This window comes from Rhipicephalus sanguineus, chromosome 2 (assembly GCF_013339695.2).
Source record: "Rhipicephalus sanguineus isolate Rsan-2018 chromosome 2, BIME_Rsan_1.4, whole genome shotgun sequence".
NCBI lineage: Eukaryota > Metazoa > Arthropoda > Arachnida > Ixodida > Ixodidae > Rhipicephalus > Rhipicephalus sanguineus.
In genome coordinates, this window is record NC_051177.1 from 197,169,781 (window position 1) to 197,194,202 (window position 24,422).

The window sequence follows — 24,422 nt, forward strand, 5'->3', positions numbered from 1 at the left end:
CGTTACCCAGCATCTCCTTGATGTGCTAGGATTGCAAGGAATGAGTCTCCCCTCGGAAAAAGAAAGCGACCACTGGCGGCAGCTCCTTTTGGAATTCACCCTCCCAGTTTACCTCACTGGATGTATTGCTTAAAACAGATTAAACATATCATGCTAGAAGTCAGACGTTGTAGAAGCTTCTACGCTCTAAAACGAGTGATTTTAGCTTTGGAACAATAATGGCTGTGTTCCAATTCTGGACAGCATCGTAGACAGTCTACGCTGACAGCTTAGAAGACAGCATTGAGCCCATATTGCCCGAGAAATGGAACGCGTCTAGAAGACGTCTACGCGACGGTGATGCCACCTCGCGCTGAGAAGAGAAAGCTAAGAAAAACAAACGTAAATGTTCTTTCTTTAGCCTATTTCGTGTTCAAACTTATGAAAAAATTAACGTAGCTTACATTGAGCGCCTGGAAAAGCGTCTACTGGTGTACAGACGATCATACCGGCGAGATCCGAGCTATCCGAGCAGTTCGCTGAGCCGCCATCTTGTTTGGACAGCAAAGTAGCCTGCATCGTTTTTGTCTTTCTCGAAGCTGTCTATTTTGCCGGCTATGTGAGAATTGGAATGGGACTTAAGATGGCCGCTGTCCACTTAGCTGTCTATTTAGCAGTCTACGGTGAGTATTGGAACACACCCAATATTGTTAGGGCCTTTAAATTACTTCATCCATCTTGCAGGGCTCATAGCAAATGTGAAAAAAAAAATTCAAAGGTTTTTAAGGACTTTCAAGGCCCTAACGAAGAATCTTCAATGACTTATAATAACACTTTTCGAGATGATAGAGAAAGACAAGCCCGTATTTTACAGCATGGAAGCACATCTTTTACTGAGCACAAGCAAAAGCAGGCACATTTTTTACAATCAATAGTGTCCTGAAAAAAGTTTTTGCACATTTCTTTTTCATCAGCCATGTTTTTTAAATAATTGTTGCTGGTTTTATTGCACTGCGTTGTTTTTTGCAGGTTTCAGTGTCCGTCTGCTGGTGTGCTTGAACTGACTCACCTCACAATACAGACACATTGCACACATTGTCATCCATTTCCACAAACTCCAGAGTCTTGTCTTCCGCTGTTTTTTTCTTAAGCTGTTTCACTTGACAAGATGTTGCTTGCGACTTTTGCCTGCTCGGCATAGCTGTCAGCACAAGCTGCTGAATTGGCAATTGCTCCTTCCAACCTCCTCTTTGTCATGACATCATGCGTCTCTTCTACGATGTGGCTTTTCATTGACACCTTTGTCTGCTCCATCACTTGTTTCTTTACACCGCACGTAGGCCCGGCGGCTGTTGTGTGGCTGAGACAGATCTACGCAACCTTTTTGTTGTTGTGAAGTTCCAGATGCCACCAGCCTTGCCATGTTTCCCACAATGAAAGCATGCCCAGCTTTGGTTGGTGCTGCTGCTGCAACTGTGGCTACAACCCTAGCCATGCTACTGCATTGTGGCTACAGGAAGTGATTTGACAGGAAGCCTTGTTGGCTCGGGTACGCGGTTGCCCGTCGTTCGAGAGAATAGGCATAGCCAGAAGTCTTGTTGAATCCCCTAAGTCTAACTTAGGGGATTCAACAATCCCAGACCCCCGCCCCCTCTGAAATTTTTTCAACTTTTATGGGTGTATATGCACGCATACAAACTCACATATGCACACACCTATAAAGGGATTGAAAGTAGGGGTGTGCGAATATTTGAAATTTCGAATATTTTTCTAATAGTGTTTGCTATTCGATTCGATTCGCACTGAAATTTTACTATTCGAACTTCCCAAAAACAATTACAGTCAACGTCCGATTGAAAGTGACCCCTACAGATTTTCAATATGCTTCACCTCATCACACCCCCGTATTGCGGCAAAGCTGCCTTTCAAGCTCTGTTACGGTCTAACTTAGCCAAGACGCAGTCAAGGTCAGATTCGAAGTGACCCCTACAGATTTTCAATGTGCTTCACCTCATTACACTCTCGCATTGCAGCAAAGCTGCCTTTAAAGGGACCGACAACCAACTTTTGTGGTACCCGTTTTCTTGAGTGCAATGGGAAGCTTTCCGGTCAGAGCTTCTAATCACGGAGTGGTAACGCGGAGAACGCCGTAAAACATTTGTAATCAGAGTTTTTTCGATCTGCAGCGATTATGCAGTCTTAATATCACATGCTGCAAACAGTGAGAGGTGAGCGCGATAGCGATTATACGCCAGCAGTGGTGACAAGTTACGCCCTAAGTATGAAAAGGCAATGTTACGTTTGCAAAGCCTGCGGTGCCGTGACTACTCCTTTCTAGCCTATTAAATTATTTTACAATAGTTATAGCGTTTTTCTGGGGCTTCTTATAGAAGTACTTTGGCCGTACACAGGTCGCTTTATCACATTTTAGTCAAGCCAAGCTAAGCCTTCGAAAACGAAACAAGTGATAGGATACACCAGCAGTGCTGTTCATGATGTGGTAGCAATCCTCCACAGAACAGTAAGTCAATGGCATTTTGCGAGCAGCAGCGCAAACTCGCGTGCTACTCTTCAAAAGTCCGATACGACGAGAGCAGACGAGAGTCGAGCTACGCGGGAAACGCCGCCGGACGCCGCGCGCATGCGCCGCAGCCTCTGTTTCACTGGAAGCCACGAAAGCAGCGCCGCATCTCATGCTTTACTTCTTTTACCTTAGAAACAAACGGGAATTGACGATAACATATATATTCAAATTTTCAGCCCTCGTTCTGGTGCGTGTAAAAGCATTAGACTAGGTACAACAAAGTGCTTAAGACTGCATACGTCTGGTTCATGGTGCTCGCGCTAGGCTGCGCGACATACCGGTTTTTGTTACTTTTAAACGAGATTTAAAAATATAAATCCTACTCAGATCGCGAAAAGTATCCTGGAATCTGTCGCTATAATTCACGGCCTTTTCATTTCCACCAGGATCTAATCACCCGTTCTGGCCAGTTGTCGGTCCCTTTAAACTCCGTTACGGACGAACTTAGTCAAGACACAGTCAACGTCAGATTCGAAGTGGTCCCTAGATTTTTAATATGCTTCACCTGATCACATCCCCGTATTGCAGCAAAGCTGCCTTTCAAGCTCCGCTATGGTTGCAAATGGATTAACTCAAGAAAACGCTGGTTCCAGCATGGAGATGAAAGATGTGGCAGAGGTGGGGGCTCAATTAGTGCTGTTTTGCACCTGAAATTTGGGCAGGAAGTTCGAAAAAATCGGACACCAAAGCTTTTTAGCATCCGAAATTTCAGATGTTCTTATATATCGACGTCTACGAAGCAGCTTTGGAACTCCGGACTTGAAGGGAGCACACCCTTGACTGCCACATCAGTTGGACTTCCACAGAAGTTGGAAGAAGAGGAGAGGCTGAGGAAATGGTATCTTTGCCTATCACGTGTAGCGTTGTCAGCAACACTTTGGTTGCACCAAATCATGTACATAAATACAATTCGGCCTCTACATTGCCTCATTCTTGATAAGACAACTATGAAACACCACCCCGTGCGAGCGCTTCATCAACCTAGCAAAAAGAAACACTTTCATGTTGCTATCTCATAAGGATATGCTTAGGAATCCTCTCTAACTTTTTTTTCTGCAATTTCGCTTCGAAGTATTCGAAAGATGTTTGAGAAATATTCGAAAATTACTCAAAAATTATTCGATTCGCACTGAAACTTTATTATTCGAATTCGCTTCGCACCCAAAATTTTGCTATTCGCACAGCTCTTTGAAAGCCCTTCCCTCCACAAAAATGAAATCCTGGTTATGCCTCCGTTCAAAAGTAGGCTTGCGTGCATATTACTTTTTTAGTTCGAAGCGAATGGTAATTAGCATCAAATAACTTTCAAGTGAATTCAAATAATAGCACAACTTTAATGTAGGGTGCAACATCTAAGCGGTAAAGTTTGTTAAGTTTTAGGTTTTGCCATATTTAGCCCACGTAAGCCCATACAAGACGCTTTTAAAATTCAGCGGGATGCAGGTAATATGCACACCTAACCTTGAAGTGTGGCTTCACGGCCGTGCAGATTTTTCCTGAATAGCTGGTTTCACAGTATAGCAGTTGCACACTGCAGTGAAGCCACCTTTTTAGCTGGATTACATGCGGAAAAACAAGTTTATTAATTCGTTCAAATACTTCGAAATTTCGGAAATTTTAAAGTCATGTCGAAGCAAATCTGACTACTGCAATAGTCGTTGCAACATCTGAAGCGCTCAAATATTGGCACAGGCCTATTGAATAGGCACCTGGCAAAAACTGACGGAACGAAAGTGTACTGACGAAATTCTAGAAAATTTAGGGACCTCAAGAAATTTAAGGGTTTTCAAGGCCTTGAAAATGCTATTTTAAATTCCAGGGTTTTCAAGGACCGCTACGACACCTTATAAACACAGTTTATTTTGAAACTGTGAATCCACATGCCATTTATCTGGCACAGTTTAATAAAACAAAAAAAAAATGAAATTCTGGAGTCTGATGTGCTAACGACAATACGATTATGAGGCGTGCGGGGGGTCTCTGGATTAATTCTAACCACCTGGGGTGCACTGCATAATTTTTTAAGAATGTAACAAGAGTCTACATATCAGTGCATCCACAGATGCTATCCTCCTTGTTAAAAAAAGTGCCAATGACTATTATTTAAAATTTTAAACACCAATCCCATCATCCTTTGATGGAACTCGTAAGATGCTAAATACCTAAGCATCAGCTATTTATTCACATCAATAACCACTCTTTCTTTTTACAAAGCAGTATCCCAGATGTACACTAGGATACCAAGTGCTTGGGTTTTTTTTTTTTTTTTGCATGTGTTCCTAAGTGACGCAATAACTTTACGCCTACTCTAATATTTCACAATTGGCTGCCTGCAGATTACATTATCCCATAGTTTCGTGAATCTATCAATGTGGCTGCTTTTCATAAACAGAAACTTAGAACAGTAACTGGCAATACCTTAAAGGGACACTAAAGAGCAAAACGATTTTTCTCGCATTAGTAAAGTAGTCTTCCACGATACCAAAAACACCACGCTTTCTGCGTGAAGACGCTCAATAAGTGAGAAAACGCGCAAAAAGAAAATACAGGTGGCGACGCCACCTTGGAATTTCCGCACCATTTGCCATGACGTCACATATTTTTGACGGCGCCTGCTTGGGCCTACGTAGTTCCTAATCGGTTAAATCGAAGTACATTGTCCTCTGAGGGGGCCAGAGACTTTACATAACGAGTTTCTGGAAATTTCGTCGAGCCAGTGGCGCCAAAATGCGTTAAATGCTCTTGTAAATCTTTTTCGTCACGAATTACAAAGTTCGACGCGAAATTTAAAAATGAAACTTTGAACTTGGTTTTCTCCTCTAATAATAAACCTATGGTGGTGAAATAAACTACACAAGAGTTCTCCAAGCACACTTTATCAATTTAAACCAATTCATTGTTTCTCTTTAGTGTTCCTTTAGAGTATTGAGAATATACAGACAGCTTGCACCACTAATGATTGCAGTTTGAAATCACAGTATGACAATCCTTAATTTCAATGAACCACTGAATGCTGCCAGACCACCATCATTAAAGGTATATGTACCAGCGTTGTGCATGCATTTTTCTATTCAAGAGGGTTATCTATGCTGTTGCAGCGCACCCCATCCAGAAAAATGGTAAAACAGGAAAGAAGCAGCTAGTGAACACATTTTTACAGCACTAGAAGAGAAACTTGGGCTAGCCGGTGGTTCATTACTGCAAAGGAAAAACAGTGCTAAAAACAGACAAGGACTGTGTCGTGTCTTCCTTAGTCCTCGCCCATTTTCCTTCACAATGATTTTTACAGCCTGCCAAACACTGAGATCCAATGTCAGCATGCAAAGCCCATATGCGAAAGATTATCTAGTTTGTATCAGGCATGATTAAAGCACATGAAATATGAAGTCCCATCAACTGAACTCATGATGCACACTTCATAACAAGCCTGTGAGGAGTCCCTACATATTACACCATGTGTCAATCACTCAAACATACAAGGAAGAGTCTTTATTTTGATACAATGAGCACACTTTCGACACATTTTCGGGAAGACCGCCAAGGCTTTTCAAGGGCAATTGCATGGACTCAGCGCCGATCCATTTAATCTACTAGGCAGCAGCTACAAACCAGAAAGTTCCATGCATCAAAACTAGTGGGAAATCAGTCTGCAAATAGGCCAGCTGCCGTGACAGGGGTGCTTGTGCAGAAAATGTGGACGAGAAAGCCAATATCGATTCTCCTCTGTTCACTGATGAAGAAACAGCTAAAGACAAGAGAATGAACTGAACATGCTTGCAAGGTATGCAATTAAAAATAAAGCGTCACCATGGTTTTCCAAGTAGAGGCACTTAATTTTTTTTTATCTTGCTGACAGGCATCCACTCACAAAAGAATGACAAGATTCCAGTCACTTTGTATTTGTTTGAGGATAATTAGACTGAGATTACAAGACAGTTAACGGTTTCATACCAAGTTATCGCCACGAAAACAGTGAGGATCACTCCAGGTGCCAACGTGGACACATAAGTTTAACCACAATGCATTTGTCCACATAGTGTAAATGTGCCACCAAATCCAGAAACAAGTGTACAGAAATTACGAAACATGCCAGCTATGTGTATCAAGCATCTTCTCGTGGATTTTTTTTTTTCATCTCCAACGACATCAATATAATATTTAAAGATTGCTTCAGTACACGATGCTGAAGGTGTCATGCACAAGTCGCAATGGTTATCTAGCCACCTGTTTAATAAAACTTTAATCATACGCAGTCCCTTCATTCATTAATGCGTTAAACAAAACAGTGTTCTTGCTAGTTTAAAATGAAACCTACTAGTATACACGTCACCATCAAACTGAGCAGTGTCTTGGCTGCTTGACAGAATCTCCACGAGGTCTCTTATTCACCAGACATCAATTCCACACCGTACTTGCTCAGCAGACACGGACCTTGCATTAAAGAAATGTCTACAAATCATTACATTACACATTCCACCAGAACATGTACATGTGAGACCTCTCACAAAACTTTTACGTTTTACATATTTACATGCAACATACATATTGAACATTTTTAAATGCTTTCCAATTAATCAAATATTATTCAAGCTCCTTCATTACTCTCACAGTTGGGAGGAGAGAATGTGCCAATTGCATACTCGTTTTTTCAAGGACACTACTAAGGTGTTTTTCCTGACTTTCACCATATCTGCTCCAATCTATCTTTGTTTATCATAACATTCCTTGCTCATGATGTCATTCCCCTTCAACTACTTCGCCAACATAAACATTGACTTGTTCAAAAGTTTGACTACAATTCATTGCCAAGCTATCGAATGCTGCACCAGTCTTCTGCATAAAAACACTTGGCCAGCTCAGGTTCATTATAGTGTTTTCCTATAAGCCGCAGCTCATCTCCAGCTTTCCTGAACGGGATATCTGCAAACCACAGCTGTGCTCCTAGCCTCCTAAATACTTCTTGCCAGCACAAACTGAATATAGCCATGTTAATGCCCAGTGAGATAATAGCATTGAAAATTAGAGAAAGTGCAACTATGGGTGCACTTAACAAGCAATGCCTGTAATGTCTACTACAACCTTCACCAGAAATGTAATCAGTTATTCAAGCTTGGGATGTAAGCTTGGAGTTATTCAACATCATAACTACGTTAGTGATGTGGATAAGAAACCTTTCTGAAAGGCATGACAAGGGGGTTTGCAGCAAATAAATAAACCTGAACTTTCATGCAAATGAGCAGAGGTTGACAAGCATTTGAAGCACTAACCAGGCCAGACAGTAACAAAACATAGTTCACAAATGCCTGTTGTATGCATAAAAGACAATTCACCCAATACAATATAATCCTGTCATTCTACAAATCCAGGTTTGGACAATCCTGGCTCTTTTGTCCATTGTAGCATGATTCAGCCCTTCTCTACCAACTGTTTCAACATGCCATCCCTGTACAGTATTACCTTTTTTGTCTCTCAAGGTTTGTCCTCTTAATGACCTTGACCTTAACCTTTACAAAATGTGTCTATTGTCCCCTAACCTATTGATCGCAGTTCGTAAATGTGCCAGAGATTAGGCTGCACTAACCATTACAACAGAAAAGTAGTTGCATTAAAAGAAGACTCTTGTCGACACTGTTTCTCTCTTCCTGTTAACCTGACCTGACCGCGCGTGTCTATGACCTCTGACTTACTGTTACCACCTCATGTTTCAGTGGGCAAAGAATTCGTGCAGAAAAGTTCATTTTCTTGAATCCCTACAATTGTAAGATTCACAAATGACCTTTTTATTTTTTTAGATGCCAGCCTTCAAGAGAGCAAGTATGCTTCACCACATAGCACACATGCCTGCGTGGAAGCTTAACTCACAGGAGACCAAACTCTGATGACTTGTACAAGCACAACCAAGAAGAGAAGAAAATTTACACAGATAATCAGAAATGCAGATTTCTGGGAACTCACTTTTCGCCCAGTCACGAAATGGTTCGACGGTGCGACTTCAAGCAGCTTTCTTTTTTTTTAAATGTGGAGGTTCAGCGAAGCTAAACAGTCGCAAGATACACTAATGTTGAAAGCGGCAACTCTGCAGCTAAAAATACAACACTAACAGAACACAACTGTCTAGCACCTGTACAAGGCAAATTAATGAGAAACAGGCATCTTACCCCGTCTGATGCACCTTTCAGCAGCTGGATGAACTTTTTTGTAAGCAGACCAAGGGACGTGTCATACCGATTGCGTTCCCCGCCTACACAGGAAATGGACAAAAATAAAATGTGTGGCTTTGCCTGCCCATGCTGAGTACTCTGACAATGCTAAAGAAATTGGAAGATTGCGATGGTGTGTCTATTCCTTACTAGAAACTAGAATGAACTATTACGAGCTAGTTGCGTACACTGCTTTAACTTAGGAAAAAAATTTTATGGGGAGAATTTGCAGAAGCCCAACAGTGCTGCCTTGCAGAACCCAACGTGAGATGGGCCGCTGCTAGCTTTACACGTGCATTGACATTGAAATGTTCTAATGCTTTTGACTACTAGATAATGTCCACAATGCAGAACTCTCATGCTGCTTCCTTCTGATATGCCTGTAAGGGCCGTTTCATGCTCTACAAGTGACACAAACTATCGCGTTGAACGTACTTTTGCGAAGTTGACCTCCTGCTGAGGTGGCCAGACGCCCCTTCTTAGTCGCTGGTGCCTTGAAGGCAAACGGCTCGGGGGACTCCATGTCTAGCCGGCGCTTGACCTGAAAGCACCACAGGGGGAATCAACTGCTAAATGACGACTGCTATGCTCTACCCAATGACTGGTGCCAGTCAGATCTGGACACAGCACCTTAATCATCGCGACACACGGATGCGTTTAAATACACACACAATTAACACCTTCTGTCAGAATACGCGATGACGAAAGTAACGCTTTATTCCCGCTGACGTTGGAAAACGACATACCGGCCCAACAACACGGTCGTCATGATTCTAGAAGCCGCATCGAGCGACCACGGTTCTAAAGCGCATCGCTAACCGAGCTGGCTTAGTGGCCACGCGGGTACACATGTGCGCGCCATCGAGGTCCCGAAAAAAAATACCGCGCCGGAGGGCGTGGGAAAAAAAACGCGAGCAGCCGTCGGCGCCCGACCATGTCGACAGTGGCCAAAGTAAATACAAATAAAGAAAGGCGCTTTAAGGAAGGACTACGCCGCAGTCGGTGTAATCGGCGTAAATAATCTCTCGAGGCTGTCGAAAATCGCTAACCACAGCAGCTGATGAAGCCACGCAATCGCCAGCCGCATGAATCTGCGCAGTGTGCTCCCGAGAGTCCCCCCGCCACGCATACACGTTGTCCGCTTCGCCCATTTAACAATGAAATGCGCGTCGTTTCGCGGGACCAGCTGCATCAGCCACCGCAGTCACAGGGGCCGTGGGCTGGGATTTTGTCGAGCAGGTTTGTGCCGCCCGATCGTCCGCACGGGCACCATGCGCACGAAAACGCGTAGCCGCGGTGGCCGGACGCACACCTGCCCCTTTAGGGGTGACAAGCCGCACGCCACCACTGCGGTGACACGACAACGGTTTCGATCGCGAGCTCGGGGCGTGCGTTCCCGCCACCGTGACGCTAATTAGGCAAGCTGGCCAGGCAGGCAACACCGAGTGGCGCAGATGACCAGCTCGAAACCGCGGGAGGCGAGGTGCCCGCTGGGCGAGATGGCGAGGGGGGGACACGTACACGGCGTGCGCTCTGCTCGCATTGTTCTTCCGGGGCAGGCATTGCTCTCGCGCTTCGGGAACAGAATCGCGAAAAGCTGGAGTAAACGAAAGATGGAACAAGGGACGTTCCTTTCGGTCATCGAAGCACACAACCGACACCGGACTTCAACGGTCGCCCGGTGGTTCGTGGTAGCCACGGCCCCGGTCATGATTGAGGCAGGGCGATCGAAAATAAGGACCAGTCTTTTTCCGTGCCGAGCAGTTCGTACGGGTCTCCGTGGCATTTGGAATACACTATGGGGCAAGGGGCCACCGTAAAGTGGAGTCCGAACCCCCCTGGGGGGTAGCCGGTGCCCGAGGTCCCCGGGCCCAATCGCGGAAGTCGTTTGTAAACAAAGGAAGCCAAAGGGCAGAGCGTCCGCAAAATGTCTTTCCGCGACCGCATCCGGTCAACATTTAAAGAGCCCCGGGTCAAGCCCGAGGTCCGAGGGGAGTCGTGGTGACCCACCTGGTTCCTCTCCGCAGGCGGCTTGGCCGGATTGCGGGCCAGGTAGAAGTGGTCGGGGGTCTGTCCGTACTCGTCCATCACAATGGCAGCCGCCGGCAGCTGGCCCGGCTTGACGAGCGAGTGCCGCGATCCTCCCGGTTCCTTGGCCGTGGGTGTCTTGAAGCTTCCGCTGGCCATCTCCGGGTGAACCAAGTCCACCTGACGCGTGGAGATCATCATCCCTCGACGCGATGCGGACCCCACCGCCAGCAGCCGGCGCCCAGCACAAAGTAGGCTTCCGCTACGCGGACATAGTAGACCTCGAAAAATCCCCCTCCAAACGAATATTACGCGAACCTGCGATCAAAACTGTGCCATGATTGCTCAACTAGATGGATTAAGGAGTCGATCCAACGCAATCCGGAACTAAAACGATCGATTAAATGGACCGGATGACTTCGATTTAAATGTCCACTACGGAGGGTATAACGCTCGGCCGTTTCGCGCAAAAAAAGCGCCGCGTACAAAGACGCGCGCTCTCGTCGTATTTCGCGCGAAAATATTCCCGCCAGAGGGTTGAGGCAGGTTGCGATGCACGGTTCGTCGCATCTTGCTCCCAAAACGCTCCAGAACATCGTATTCGTGTAGAATTTTCGTGGCATTTTGAAAAGCATTGCCTAATTTGCTCTGCTCGCTACTGGAATCAAACTTCGATGCGATATATTTTGACTATTTCATCGAATAATCCAGACTGCGGTAGGAACCGCGGAGCAGACCGCCGCTGTTGTCACTACTAAAACTCTTTTAATCATCTGAACGACGCCTGCTTGTAAAATTACGAAGTCTTTCTGACACCGTGAGCTACGACAGGCCGTTACTGAGAAAATTTTCGTATATTTATTAATGTGACAGCAACAACAGCTTTCATTTCAGGCTCGACGACTCTGACAAGCGTCGTCTGCTTCGCTCCGGCCCCGCCCACCAATTGCATTTCGCCGCGCGCTATTGGGCCGCCTGTGGCCAATGACAAAGCCAGACCTTTAAACATGGCGGCGTTTGGTACGCACGCATGCAATAGCGCGGTTTATCCGGAGTTCATGGAGCTGGCAGAGCTAGGCCAAGGCTAGCTAGGGCTGTCGGATTGTCACGTGATTGTACTTTGGTGACAGCTGTGCGTGTATGACAGCAGCTTTCGGGTGTCGCGGGACGGGCTATGCGGCCGTGCGATGACCGCTACCTTGGCCTGCGATGTGTCGGAGAAGAAGAAAGCGGACAGCAAGCGTGTCCACTACGCCCCCTTGGCCGGCGGCCAGAACCCGACGGGACGAAAGAGGAGCACATGCCGTAAGCACGCGCCCAACTTTTCGCGCTGTCGTGCGCGCGCTTGTTCCCTCTCGACGATGAAATCCGTGCTCAGTGGTCGTTCCGTGTACGTAGTGCGTTAGCTCAGGCAATGACCGAAGGAGTACACTGCCATCGCGCGTCTTCTCGAGCGCATACTGCGGGTAATAAGATTCTTGCGCGCACCGACGCACATGCCACGTTCTGTGCCGCGACCGTCTGTTGTTTCACTCGGAAGTTGCGAGCACACACTACTGACACTACTCCTTGCCCTCGACCAGTACGCTTACTGCAATCGGTACGCACGTTGCCGCTCTGGGTACTGTGCTTTGCGCAATACCGACAGGCCGCAACTACTCAGCACAGCCACCATATGCTCGGGGAATTCCGGCGCTGTGTGCGCATCTAAAGCATGGGTGCCCAACCTGCGCTTTTCCGGTACCGTCGCTTCATCTGCCAATAACCTGTTCGTCTGCGAGCTTCTGTGTGACGTTGTACTACGTATGAAAAAATGTAATTATTGTGGTTGCAGGCCTATCCCGGTTGCATGCACTGGTTGTCATTTGACAGTCGCGTTATGCAAGTGATTACTTAAGCAAAACGTGCGCTGCATCTGGACAGCATACGTTTGCACGCCATAAATACCCGAGTCATAAATTGTACTGGTCTTACGAGCCCATTAAAGCTGCAGTTTGGACTTGCATTCTGCATCTACACTAGTGTTTTTTTTTTTGTTTTTTTTTTGCACTTCGCTCAAGTCTGAATGTAGCAGGGGCACAAAATCGCGACGTCTTCTCGTAGTGCTAAGTCACGATGTCAATGGCCTGGTCAAGCTCCGATTACGCTTGTTGTGCAGATATCGGTGTTCTCTAGACCGCGCCCAGAATATTTGGGACGTGTGCGACGGTGATACGTCAGCTGTTTCACTGTCTCGAGCATATTTCCTCACTACTGTCCTTGTTGTCGAATACACAGCAGGCATACTATTGTAAGCTGTCAATGCGTAGATCAATCTTTTCCAAGCTTCTTTGTGCGAAACTAGAGATGCACTGAACAAAGTGAAGAACATAACACTGGCAGAGGACGCAAGTGCGTCTGTCTCGTGCCAGTCTTTCCTTCGCAAATCTGTTGGTTCAAGCAAAGAACGTCGAGCTTCTTCAAGCAGTTAGCCCGTTTCTTGAGGCATTTCATAAGTCGTGTCATCATTCTCAGCTGTAAGGCGGAAGGCCTCTCCCAATTGCCTTCAGTTTGTGTCCCTGGCCTGTGCGAGCTGATTTATCCCTGGAGACTTGATCGCTCCACCTAACACACTGCTGTCCTCGGTTTCTCTTCCCTTGGTACCCACTTCGTTGCTTGAACTGACCACTGGCTGTCAGTCTTAAGCATCATGCAACTGGTTAAGGCTAGAATATCAGCTACAGCTGCTAGGTTGTCTGACCCATTTTACAGTCTTCCGATCTCTTGATGTTACCCCCACCATTTTCCGTTTCATTGCACACTGCGTGGTCCTTAACTTTTTCTCAGGTTTTTTTGTTTTGTTTTGTTATTCTACAAGCTTCAGCCTCATATGTTGGAACTGGATGTGCGCAATGATTGTATACTTTTTGTTTCAGGGAGAGAGGCAGTCTACCCATCTGTATTTGGTAATGCGTGCCGTATGCACTCCAGACCATCCTTATCCTCTGGTGGATCTTTTCCATGGGTAGGCTCCCGTGTTAGTAGTTGACCAAGATATATACATACTTTAATTATTTCTCGCTTGAAATTATTTTTAGCAATTCGTCGCTGTCGTTGCTGAAGAGCACTCTGTCGTCTGCAAATCTTGGGTTGCCGAGATACTCTCCATTATCCTTTATTCTTGTTTCTTCCAATTAGTCCAGTCGTTTAAATACTTCTATGCTCGCAGTGAACGGCATTGGGGAAATTGTATCTCCTTGTCTGACTTCTTTTTTTACCGTAATTTTATTGCTGTTCTTGTGGAGAAGCAGGGTAGCTTACTGAGTACATAGAGTAACTTACTGTTGCCTCTATGTCTTTCATGTTCATTATGTCGCTGACTTTCTTTTTCTTGATCAGCCTTGTTAGCTCATCAAATCTTGTTTTTGATCTTGGCTTAGTCACTTTCATTTGTTGTTTCTTTATTAAGTATTTTGTTGTTTGGGAGAGAGTGCTCACTTAATGCCTTCATATGGTTTCATTCATCCCCTCTGTGTCAGTACTTTCGTTTTGTTTTAAAGCTTCAGATTTGTTCTTGAGGGTAATTCTAAAATTGTCTGTTTTCAATCTGACTATGTCTAGGTTGGCGTCTTTATTAGTGGTCAGTCTTGATCTCCTCAGGGCTTCCACCCGCAATAGTTATGGCGAGCGCCACTACATGTTCCTGTGGTCAGCAGCGATGTAGTGGTTTCATTGCGTAATTAAAATATTAAATCTATTGATATAAGTGCTTCGACCTATGCTAAAGTTATCCCCAGCTAGCAGTGTACGCAATCCACAGACAAAAAGTGGGCGCTGAAAAAGTGTTGGAGGTTCCCTTTAAGGTGGTTGCCTTCCGACTAGCTGAATGTGGGACAAGCTGAGGGAGGGGGAGGGGGGTAATTGATGTAAACTACTTTATAATTTATTTATTTTTTTTACTTTTGATGAGACATTTTTGTCTTGCAATATTTTGTTAATTGAGTAGCTGCTGCAAATCGTGAAGTTGAAATATACATCTGCATACTGACAAAACTATTTTATTCATCACTGTAATATGCTCCGACACTCAAAAAAAGTCAGTAATATCAACGTAAAAATTTGGCAACTTGCAAAACACCTCTGGCTTAGTTTCCACACACACTTAAGAAGTACTCGACGCCTGCGAAGTACTCCACACTGCTTGGTTTAGTTTCTGGAAGTCAGAGTCATATTTTCGAAGTCACTTCAATTCATATTAGCTTGGTGTGCTTGCAGATAACACATATCCTGGAACTGGTTGGCCAGATGCAGCTGAAAAGGCACTGCTAAACAGTAATAATAAAGTGTGAAATGTGTTGTAGCCTCGAGGGACGAGCAGAGCCAGAGTGGCCGTGAACGAGAACAGTAAGATGGTTTATTACTACATGAATACTGAGCACAAAAGAACACTGAGCACCCGGTTCACAGCGCTTATATAGCCATGAAGCACCGGCGCTATCAGCGTGACGTCACACTGGCTTCGCATGACACCACACTCCTTCCTACAATGTTTATGGCCTATACCAATCGGGAGGTTTTCTTGTACGAGCACTGCGTCGAAGAGTCTGAGCACCCAGAGGAGACGCAGGTATTCGCAGAGGGGACGCTGCCGGGGCAGAGCCTTGATGTGGACTTGCATTTGGTTGTTCCGAGGGAGCTGAGTCTCCGGGTGGCTCCGGCGGTGCGGTAGCAGACCTGGGAGGCTCACGAACCGGAAGGGGGCTCGTAGGAGGGGCTTCGGACCCAGGGTCTGGAATTGAGCTGGGCACGAAACAGGGACGCTCACTGGGGCCTTCTTCGACACTCTCAAAGTAGCGCGGACGTAAATTGTCTACATGCGTGAACCTGTTTTCGGATCCTACGCGCACAAGGTACGTAACGGCACTGCACCTTCTTTCGATGACACCTATCAGCCACTTGGGATCACCTGGACGAAGGCCCAGAACGCTTTCCCCCTCTTTGTAAGCTCTTTCCGACCCTCTTCTTTCGTCAACTTGGGCCTTTACTTTGGAGAACCGTTCTTCCATCCGTCTCTCCAGGTCTGGCTGTAGCATAGTCAGGCGAGTGCGGGGCGACCACGACAAAAACAGTTCTGCTGGTGTCTGCCCCGTGGTTGTGGTCGGTGTGTTCCGGTACCTGAACAGAAAGAGATCTATGCGGTGCTGTAGGGTCTTACTCTGGCCCGATGACCTTTCGTCGAGAAGCTGTCGCGTAAGATCCCGTTTCACCGTCTGGAGGCATCTCTCGGCGCTTCCATTGGATGCGGGGTGGTAGGGAGGTGTTCTGGTGTGCCGCACTCCGTTCTTAAGCAGGAACTCTGTGAAACTCTTTGCCGTGAACTGAGGCCCGTTGTCCGTAACAACCTCCTCTGGAAGGCCATACGATGCGAACACCCCACGCAGCCTCTCGACGGTCTTCTCGGTCGTTGTTGAATTCATCACAAACACCTCCACCCACTTGGAGTGGGCATCCACCAGCACGAGGAGCCACTTGTTGTCTGCGAATGCAAAATCCAGGTGGATTCGCTGCCATCTGCGGCTCGGCCAACCCCAAGTTTGTAGTGGGGCCTTAGGTGAAGCGTTCTGCGTCAGCTGACAAGTACAGCAACTTTTAACAACATTTTCAATATCTTGGGTTAACTGAGGCCACCAGACATAGCTGCGCGCGAGCATTTTCATGCGCGTAACTCCGGGGTGACCTTCATGACAAAGTGCCAATACTTGGTTACGCAAACAGTGCGGAACAATTACCCGATTTCCCCACGTAACACACTGCTGATCTACCGATAGTTCATACCGGCGAACAAAGTACGGTTCCAATTCACTATCAGTGACATGCGCAGGCCAGCCATTTCTCGTGTACCACAACACTTTCGATAGCACTCTATCAGTACTCGTTTTCTTGCTGATTATGTCAGCAGACAGTGGAAGTTCATTGACCACAGAGAAAAATTGTACGTGATCTGAGACATCTCGCTCATTCGCCAACGGCAACCGCGAAAGCGCGTCAGCGTTTCCCATGTTGCTGCCTTTACGGTACACCCATCTGTAATTGTACGCCGCCAGTAACAAAGCCCATCGTTGCATGCGCGCTGCAAACATTACTGGAACTGGTCTGCCGTGCCCCAGAAGGCTGGCTAATGGCTGGTGGTCCGAATAAATGACAAAACTACGCCCAAATAGGTATTTGTGGAACTTCTTCAGCCCAAAGACCACGGCGAGAGCCTCTTTTTCAATGTGGGCATAACCTTTCTCTGCTTTGCTCAGTGCCCTAGACGCATAAGCAATAGGTTTTTCCACCTTATCGATCCTATGAAACAGAATGGCGCCCACGCCATACATGGATGCGTCACACACCAGCCCTATCTCTTTCGTTGGGTCGTAGTATGTCAAAACGTTTCCTTCCGTCAACCACGTTTTACTTTGCTGGAACACTTGCTCTGCCTCACGGGACCACTCGAAGCCTTTTTCTTGGTTCAACACGTCATACAGTGGTCTGAGTCTCGTGGCCACGTGGGGAACGAACTTTGCATAATAGTTTATCAACCCTAAGTAAGCTCTTAACTGTGCCTCATTCGCAGGTGCAGGAGCCTCCGTTATAGCTTTTACTTTTTCCTCTGACGGGCGTATGCCCTTTTCGTCCAGAACGTGCCCCAAATACAAGACAGAAGTTTGAAAGAACTTACATTTCTCATTTTTCAGTCGAATGCCTCTTTCTAGAAACCGGGACAGCACAATTTCCACTTTCTGGAAACATTCCTCAAAGGTAGCTCCTGCTATCAGCACGTCGTCTAGATAGCACGCTACCCGATCAAGTCCTTTCAACTCCTCATCCATAACTGCCTGGAAAATCGAAGGTGCACTCGTTATGCCATAGGGTAAGCGCGTATACTTGAATAAACCCAAATGCGTGTTGATCACGACTAGCGACTGCGCTTGGGGATGCAATTCCAGCTGCTGGTATGCAGTGCACAAATCCAACACCGTGAAATATTTGCAACCGGCCAGCTTTACAAACAGATCCTCAATCACGGGAAGGGGGTAATGATCAGTTCTTAGGCATGGGTTTAGTGTCACCTTGAAATCCCCACACACCCTGACCTGGTTGTTTGGTTTAGGCACCACTACTAGTGGCGTCGCCCATTCACTCTGCTGAACAGGTACTAACACTCCGGTTTTCACGAGGTTCTGCAGTTCCGAAGACACTGCTTCTTTAACTGCAAAAGGTACCGACCGCGCTTTACAAAAAACGGGTGTGCTATTCTCTTTAAGCACTAACTTAATGGCCCTGTTCTTAATTAGACCCAAGGTAGGCTCAAAAATCTTAGCATATTTTTCAAGCAACAACGCCACTTTGTCCAAGCAAACCCCATGCACACTAGCCCAGTCTAACTTCAGTGCTGACAGCCAGTCTCGCCCCAACAGCATAGTGTTAGTACTCTCGTTTGTTTTCACGACAATTAGCGGAAGTTGCTTGTGCTGACCATTGTGCTCTACGGAAACGTTTAGCTTCCCTTTTACCGTCAGCGGAGTGCCTCCGTAGGTTTTTAGCTTAAGACTGCATGGCTCTAAAGGTAGGCTGGGCCAGTATTTCTTGTACAGTGACTCTGGTACAATTGACACAGACGCCCCTGTGTCAATCTGCATGCGCACACTTTTCTGATCTAGCTTCAGGCAAATTTCTTAGAGTCTGGTGCGCCCCTCACAGGAATAGATATTGTACAGCACATGTTCACCCGCGTCACTTTCCTCGTCTATCACGTTCGCAGCGTCTCTACCTCTGTCCCTACACATCTTCGCTAAGTGTCCAACCCGTTTACACACCCGACAACGGTACTTGCGAAATTTGCAGATAGATGCTTCATGCTCTGAGCCGCATCGGAAACAGTGCAGTGGTTCCGCCCCCCTGGTGCCAGCAGGCATCCCCGAAGTTTCTTCTCTCCAGCGTGGTGGGCGTTTCCCGCTATCTGTTTTGCGGTTAAGGGCGCTGATCATTCCTTGCGCCGACTTGGGCTGAAAATCCTGGCTTTCTTTCCGGGCCAACTCGATACTCCTAGCGATATCGCAGGCCTCTTTAAAAGCCAGCTTGCTTGTCTTTAGCAGCTCTGCTTGTGTTTCTTTGTCACAAAGCCCTGCCACAAACCGGTTGCGCAGAGCGTCGTCCAGAAACGTTCCGAAATCACAGGATGTCGCCAACCGCTTCAGCTCTACAGCGAAGGCTGTCACCGCTTGCCCATCTTGTTGGAAACAACGATTGAATTTGAAACGCTCGGCAATCACGGAAGTTTTGGGAACGTACTGCTCTTTCAGTGTCTGTACTAACTGTGCGTACGTCTTGTTTTCTGGCTTTTCTGGCTCCAGCAACGTTTTCAGAGTTTTGTAGGCCTTCTTTCCTATTGCTGTTATGAACACTGACACCTTCAGGTCGTCGCTCACCTGGGAGGCCTTCAGGAAGTGGTCGAACCGCTCCACGTAGGACTGAAAATCTTCGTCACCGTCCTCGATGAACTGATCGAACCTTCCCAACGTCGTCATCCTGCCTGTATCTTCGCAGCGCTTCGGAACCGCCGCTAATGGTGTCTTGTAGCCCAGTGGAATTCGGATCCCATCTTCGTCGCCAGTCTGTTGTAGCCTCGAGGGACGAGCAGAGCCAGAGTGGCCGTGAACGAGAACAGTAAGATGGTTTATTACTACATGAATACTGAGCACAAAAGAACACTGAGCGCCCGGTTCACAGCGCTTATATAGCCATGAAGCACCGGCGCTATCAGCGTGACGTCACACTGGCTTCGCATGACACCACAAAATGCAAGACATTTTTGAAGATTTTCGTATCTCTAGCAGGACATGGGACAATAGTCTTCAATGCCGGGAGTCAAGAGACGGTTGGTCCCTGCAATAACTAGAAATCCCTCTGTAACAGAGACATGCCCATTGTTCAGTACCTTGTAAGCTTCCCCACTTCTCCTAGCCCCACTAAGGCCGATGATATGTCAGTTTCAGTCTTTTAGCTCCTCTAATAACTCTGCTAATCAAGCTTCATTTGACAGGGTCCTAGGATTAAACATTCCCAGCTTCAGTTCCCCTTGGTTCTAGTCCAGAGGTTATCAGTGCCTTCTGCTGCTTTACTAATCGCCATGGTCAGATGCTCTACAGCTGCTGGAGTCTTAGGGCCAGGGTTGGATTCATGTGGGAGGTAGTGGCCAGAGATTGCACCAGGGTGCCCAATTCCGGTGCGCATGATTCGTAGATAAGAAGCAAAGAGTGTCCCTTCAGATGTCTTGCCAGTCCATCCACCAGGGGACGCTTTTTCGAAATAGCTGTTTACGAAATCAGCACTGGAAATGTACAGGACTTTCAAGCAGGAAATTGCCAATGAAAGGTCTACAATAACACTCGGGGAAACTCTCTGTTGTTTGAAGCCAGGATGGAAGCATTGCGGACTAAGACGTACCGAGCAGAATATGAAGGGATGGACACACTCAGAGCCGTATATTCCCGAAGGAATATACGGCTCTGGACACACTATGCAGTGCATACGGAGAGGAGAAGGGAACGGCTGAACACCTGATACTTATCTGTAAAGAGCAGTCCAAGGCAATGGAGCTGAATTTTTCGAAGCATCGAGGTTTAAAGACAGTGAAGGCAAAATAGACTTTAAGTAGGTAGAAATAACGAAGAGGAGGTTATCTGATTGCTGGATAAAATCAAAGCAGTAGTGAAACTTGGTCTTTCACTACACAGAGTTATACTTCATTATGAGTTACGGTTAGGTGGTGTGAGCTGCCACCCAATCAAAAGGTTACAACCCCAACTATCCATGTTGGAAAAACAAAAAAAAAGACTGCTCGGATTTGAACTCGACACCCTCTCAATAAGCATGGCCAAGATGGCTTGATGGCTATGCTGTGCACAGGTTTCAGGTCATGTAAATTCTAGTAACTATATGAATCAAAGGGGTACATCAAGATAATGCATTGTTATAAATCATTTGCATTCTTTCGTTCCCCTGTCTGTGCTATTTTTCTTTTTATGCGTAAAACATTTTCAGTGCACATGCAATGTTTCTTAGCAGCAATGAGGTCATGCCACGTTCCTGCCTCCATCCCTTAAAGATAGCTCTTGACACTTGGATGGCGATTTCACCCACTGAAAACTGTAACGATTGACTAGTAAAAAAATCTGAAAGTGCTTGTTCATCATTGTTTAGATTGTGTGCACGGAAGCTGTCTTCTTTCTTTCTCATTGCCTATTGCACAGCCCTTATTCCATAATCGATTTATACCATAAGCCCACCTTCATTTTATATGGGTTGAAACTTGAACAAACAATCGTCCTTCTGTAAGCAGTTATGACTTGCCTTGTGCTTGTGCGTCATTGATAATGTTACTTTGGCCATGATTAGCAGAGGGGACCGCAGACCATACGGGACACAGAAAGAGACAACACGAAGTGGTCCACGTTGCCACTGTGGTCTTGTGGTTACCTTTGCTAACCACGAATCACCAACTGGCCTACACCCGCACTCTTCTACGTTACTCAAGGCAGCATGCTTGGTCCTTTACTCTTTGTAATCTTTGTTAGTGATTTGTCATGTGTTTTGCTGTTGACTTGGAAGGCACGCTTATTGTGTTGCATCTCGTTAGGTGTTGAATTTACAAATGCCCATTCATTTACAACAAGAATGACCAACAGCGCAGTGTGCAGTTTTTATTTGTGTGACGGGACAGTAGAGCATCTTCTGTGCCACTGCCTATGCTTCCATGCCTAATGCTCGGCTCTCTGAAGTCTCAGCCGCTTGGACGACAGATTGTCCAAACATCCCACGACCTTGGCCTTGGCTCTTCTGCGTGCACAATGCCACAAGGCCGTTTTTGTATTTCTTGCAGACGAATGCTCGGCGCCGCTACCTGCATGAGCCTGTTTCTGCATTAACCTCTGTGAGCGTGTTCACGTGAAAGCCCCTTTATAATTATTCTCATCTTAAATTTTTCATGTTTATATTTTGCCCTTTCTCTACTGTAGGTTTGTAAAGTTTTGATTAGCATCCCTTCCTCTTCCTTTCTGCCTATATTTGTTTCTGTCTTCTGTACTTCAAAGAACTGGCATTACAACACTTGCCTGTGTTTTATGTGTCTCCTGTCTTTGTCCAAGTCGTGCTGCATGTATCCAAGTATATACCAACTCGCCCATGGCAAAGTGTTATTGGCATTGCAAACCATACCCACTGCCCCAATTGCCTTGCTATAACAATAGCCTACTCGTTTCTTTTGACTCTCTTTAGACACGCCTTTGAAGAGACACCTTTTCACCTCTTGCGCTGAGGGTTAGTGATCTGTATAAACATGATGAGGAAAACGATTGTTTGTGTGACTAAGGTACGTTCATAAGTCGTGACGTCGGCTCAAGCCCAAAATATCTGTTATTCACCTGCTGTGGATCTCTTGCTAGCTTCCGTGTTCCTGAGAGTCTTTGTATTGTTCAGCATTGAAATCTGTATGACAGGTGTGGGACAGAGAATTCGCACAATTGGGAAACAGAGAATAGCAGCCTGGGCCCTGAAGGTAGCACAATGCTACAGAGGAAACCTATTCCGACTCCTCGCATGACTTGGCAGTTAAGTGAGTCTTTGTCCTGGTCCAAGTGTTTGTACCCAGTAGTACTGCCTTCCTGAAGCAGTTGCTGTACCACTTGAGTTGACTGTAACGCTAGCAGATTGTAGGGTGAAAATTTACCGCACAAACTCATATCCAAGCAAACCTGGCATGACCAAATAAATTGTATGGAAATATACACAAGGGGAAAGAAATGTCAAGGGGACAGAAAGTTTATATGGTGGAAAGATTTAGTGCAGATTATTAGTGTGGACAAATGAAAGAGGGGGCCCACAATGGCACTCGTCTCGAATCGTGGCCCCATGAGGCTCTGCAAAGGCGTCTGTGTGCACCTTAACTTGCTATCGCCTTGGTGCAACAGTCGAGCATCCGCTGCTGCTGTGGGAGGCAGGGAATTGTTGTCGTTGGGTACCTACTGGTAAAATAGGTACAGGTGTGCTTCTGGCCAGGTGCTCGGCAGGACAAAGTACATAGTCCCTTGGCAGCACGGGACCACCAAAGCTAGAAATAAGGTCATCCTCCTTTTTTTTTTTTAATTGCATGGCTAGAAATATGTTTCTTGATTGCTAATAAATGCAGGCACAAGCTCGTGTATAATCCGCCTTAACAAGTTCATGTAGATTCATGGTTATCTCTGTGCGTAAGCAAATGTTGATTCTGAATAAAAGTTGCAGTTTTTTTCCAGTAACGTTTCAGCTGATAGTCATCGCCCATCCTGTGTTATCCCTTCTTTCTTTTCCGCACTATGACTTTACAGCATGTGTGATCACCAACTCCCCTAACTGTGCATCCTTCTGTAACACAGTTTTTATTTCTCTTTTGGATAGCTGTTGGCCCAGTAATTATGCTACGGAGGCCCAGTTCTTCGAGAATGTAAGAAATAATTCATGTTGGAACATTTTAAGGCAACAAGTTCAGAACACGTATCAAGTGCAGTGCTGCTTTGGACATGAAAAGTGAGACTATTCACATCATTAAAACCTGATGTGGTAGTCTTGCAGCACCAGGCAGTACCAATGAGAGCACATGCTCATTTGAACCATTATCACACAATCGGCCAAAACAGAAGATAGGTTTCTTCGCATTTTTAAAAAAGGTGGCAGATTTAGCAGCCTTCGATGATGTTTACTGAAATATGTGATGATGTGATCGTTCTATGGTGTTTGGCCACCAAACCAACTGAATGCCATCTCTTGAGTTGTTAGTGACTCTGCTTTTGGTGATGTCAGTTGTAGAAGCTTTCTCAACCTCTCAAAAAACTTAGGCTTTGTGTGACAGCTGCAGAGTTGACAGGTACCTAAAATACAGAAAGAAAAAGTGGCACACAAAATTTTAGTCAGCACTCTCTTTCACGTTGTTCAACTGCTAAACTTTGTTTGTTCCTTTATAGTGTCATGTGATGTTGATGAAGGCAGCAAGAAGACTGGGAAATAAAGAACTCTTTATTTGGGCAAACCTGTGCCTGGAAAATGAAAGCTTACAGTACAAGCAACACACGCTGCACACTGAGAGCGTCTAAAACAGTCGTCGGCCATCGAGTAATCTGATCTGCGGATAGGTGCGTCGGCATTTATACATGCGGCGTCGAACATTCGAGTCTTATTGCTGGTGGCCGTGCTAGTTCCAGAATAAACTCAACTGTTCGTGTTTGCATACTCAAGCCTATCAGAAGATTCTAAAATAATGTGGAAGGTTCCCAGACATTCGGGTGCAGTTTGTCAAAGGCAGTGGTTATACGTGTAACAGACCGGTTACATAGAAACACAAAAAGGAGGGTGCGTGGCAATAGGAACATCATGTAGGGCCCAGAGAAAGAAAGTCCTCCAATCTAAATTATGCTATTTTTAGAGGTGATGACAATTTTCGGCTTTTAGGACATATTCTGCACCTCTATAGATTTAGTGAATGGAAGAACAAGCAGTACAAACAGTCACTAACTTCTGACTGATTTTAATCGGTCACATGTGCACATGTAAATGTGGAAACACAAATGAAAGTA

General features: G+C 45.9%; 3 protein-coding genes across 3 annotated transcripts in view; 1 reads left to right on the forward strand and 2 right to left on the reverse strand.

Annotated features, from left to right (window-relative positions):
* LOC119383971 (transcription factor E2F2) overlaps positions 1 to 11,287 on the reverse strand; it is a 46,459-nt gene extending 35,172 nt beyond the window's left edge. Inside the window, exons 1-3 of the mRNA XM_037652254.2 lie at positions 10,774 to 11,287; positions 9,199 to 9,304; positions 8,722 to 8,804 (exon numbers count right to left, since the gene is read on the reverse strand). Of these exons, the coding sequence (XP_037508182.1) occupies positions 8,722 to 8,804; positions 9,199 to 9,304; positions 10,774 to 10,992 (408 nt within the window). The 5' untranslated portion in view covers positions 10,993 to 11,287. The remainder of the gene's footprint in view (positions 1 to 8,721; positions 8,805 to 9,198; positions 9,305 to 10,773) is intronic.
* A 536-nt stretch (positions 11,288 to 11,823) lies between these two features.
* LOC119383973 (sialin) overlaps positions 11,824 to 24,422 on the forward strand; it is a 57,784-nt gene continuing 45,185 nt past the window's right edge. Inside the window, exon 1 of the mRNA XM_037652255.2 lies at positions 11,824 to 12,096. Coding sequence (XP_037508183.1) covers positions 11,979 to 12,096 — 118 coding nt within the window. The 5' untranslated portion in view covers positions 11,824 to 11,978. The remainder of the gene's footprint in view (positions 12,097 to 24,422) is intronic.
* On the reverse strand, positions 15,866 to 19,607 carry LOC119383974 (uncharacterized). Its single transcript, XM_037652256.2, has 2 exons — positions 18,650 to 19,607; positions 15,866 to 15,945 (listed from the first exon to the last, which is right to left on the reverse strand). The coding sequence occupies exons 1-2, from the start codon at positions 19,341 to 19,343 to the stop codon at positions 15,866 to 15,868; spliced, it is 774 nt and encodes a 257-aa protein (XP_037508184.2). The 5' UTR covers positions 19,344 to 19,607.

Excerpts from the sequence above, each read along its gene's own strand:
- LOC119383974 (XM_037652256.2), bottom strand. The coding sequence starts at position 19,343 with ATGACGACGTTGGGAAGGTTCGATCAGTTCATCGAGGACGGTGACGAA. Across the intron at positions 15,946-18,649 it reads AGCATCTATCTGCAAATTTC|GTACCGGAACACACCGACCA; the intron begins GCAAGTACCGTT and ends CTTTCTGTTCAG.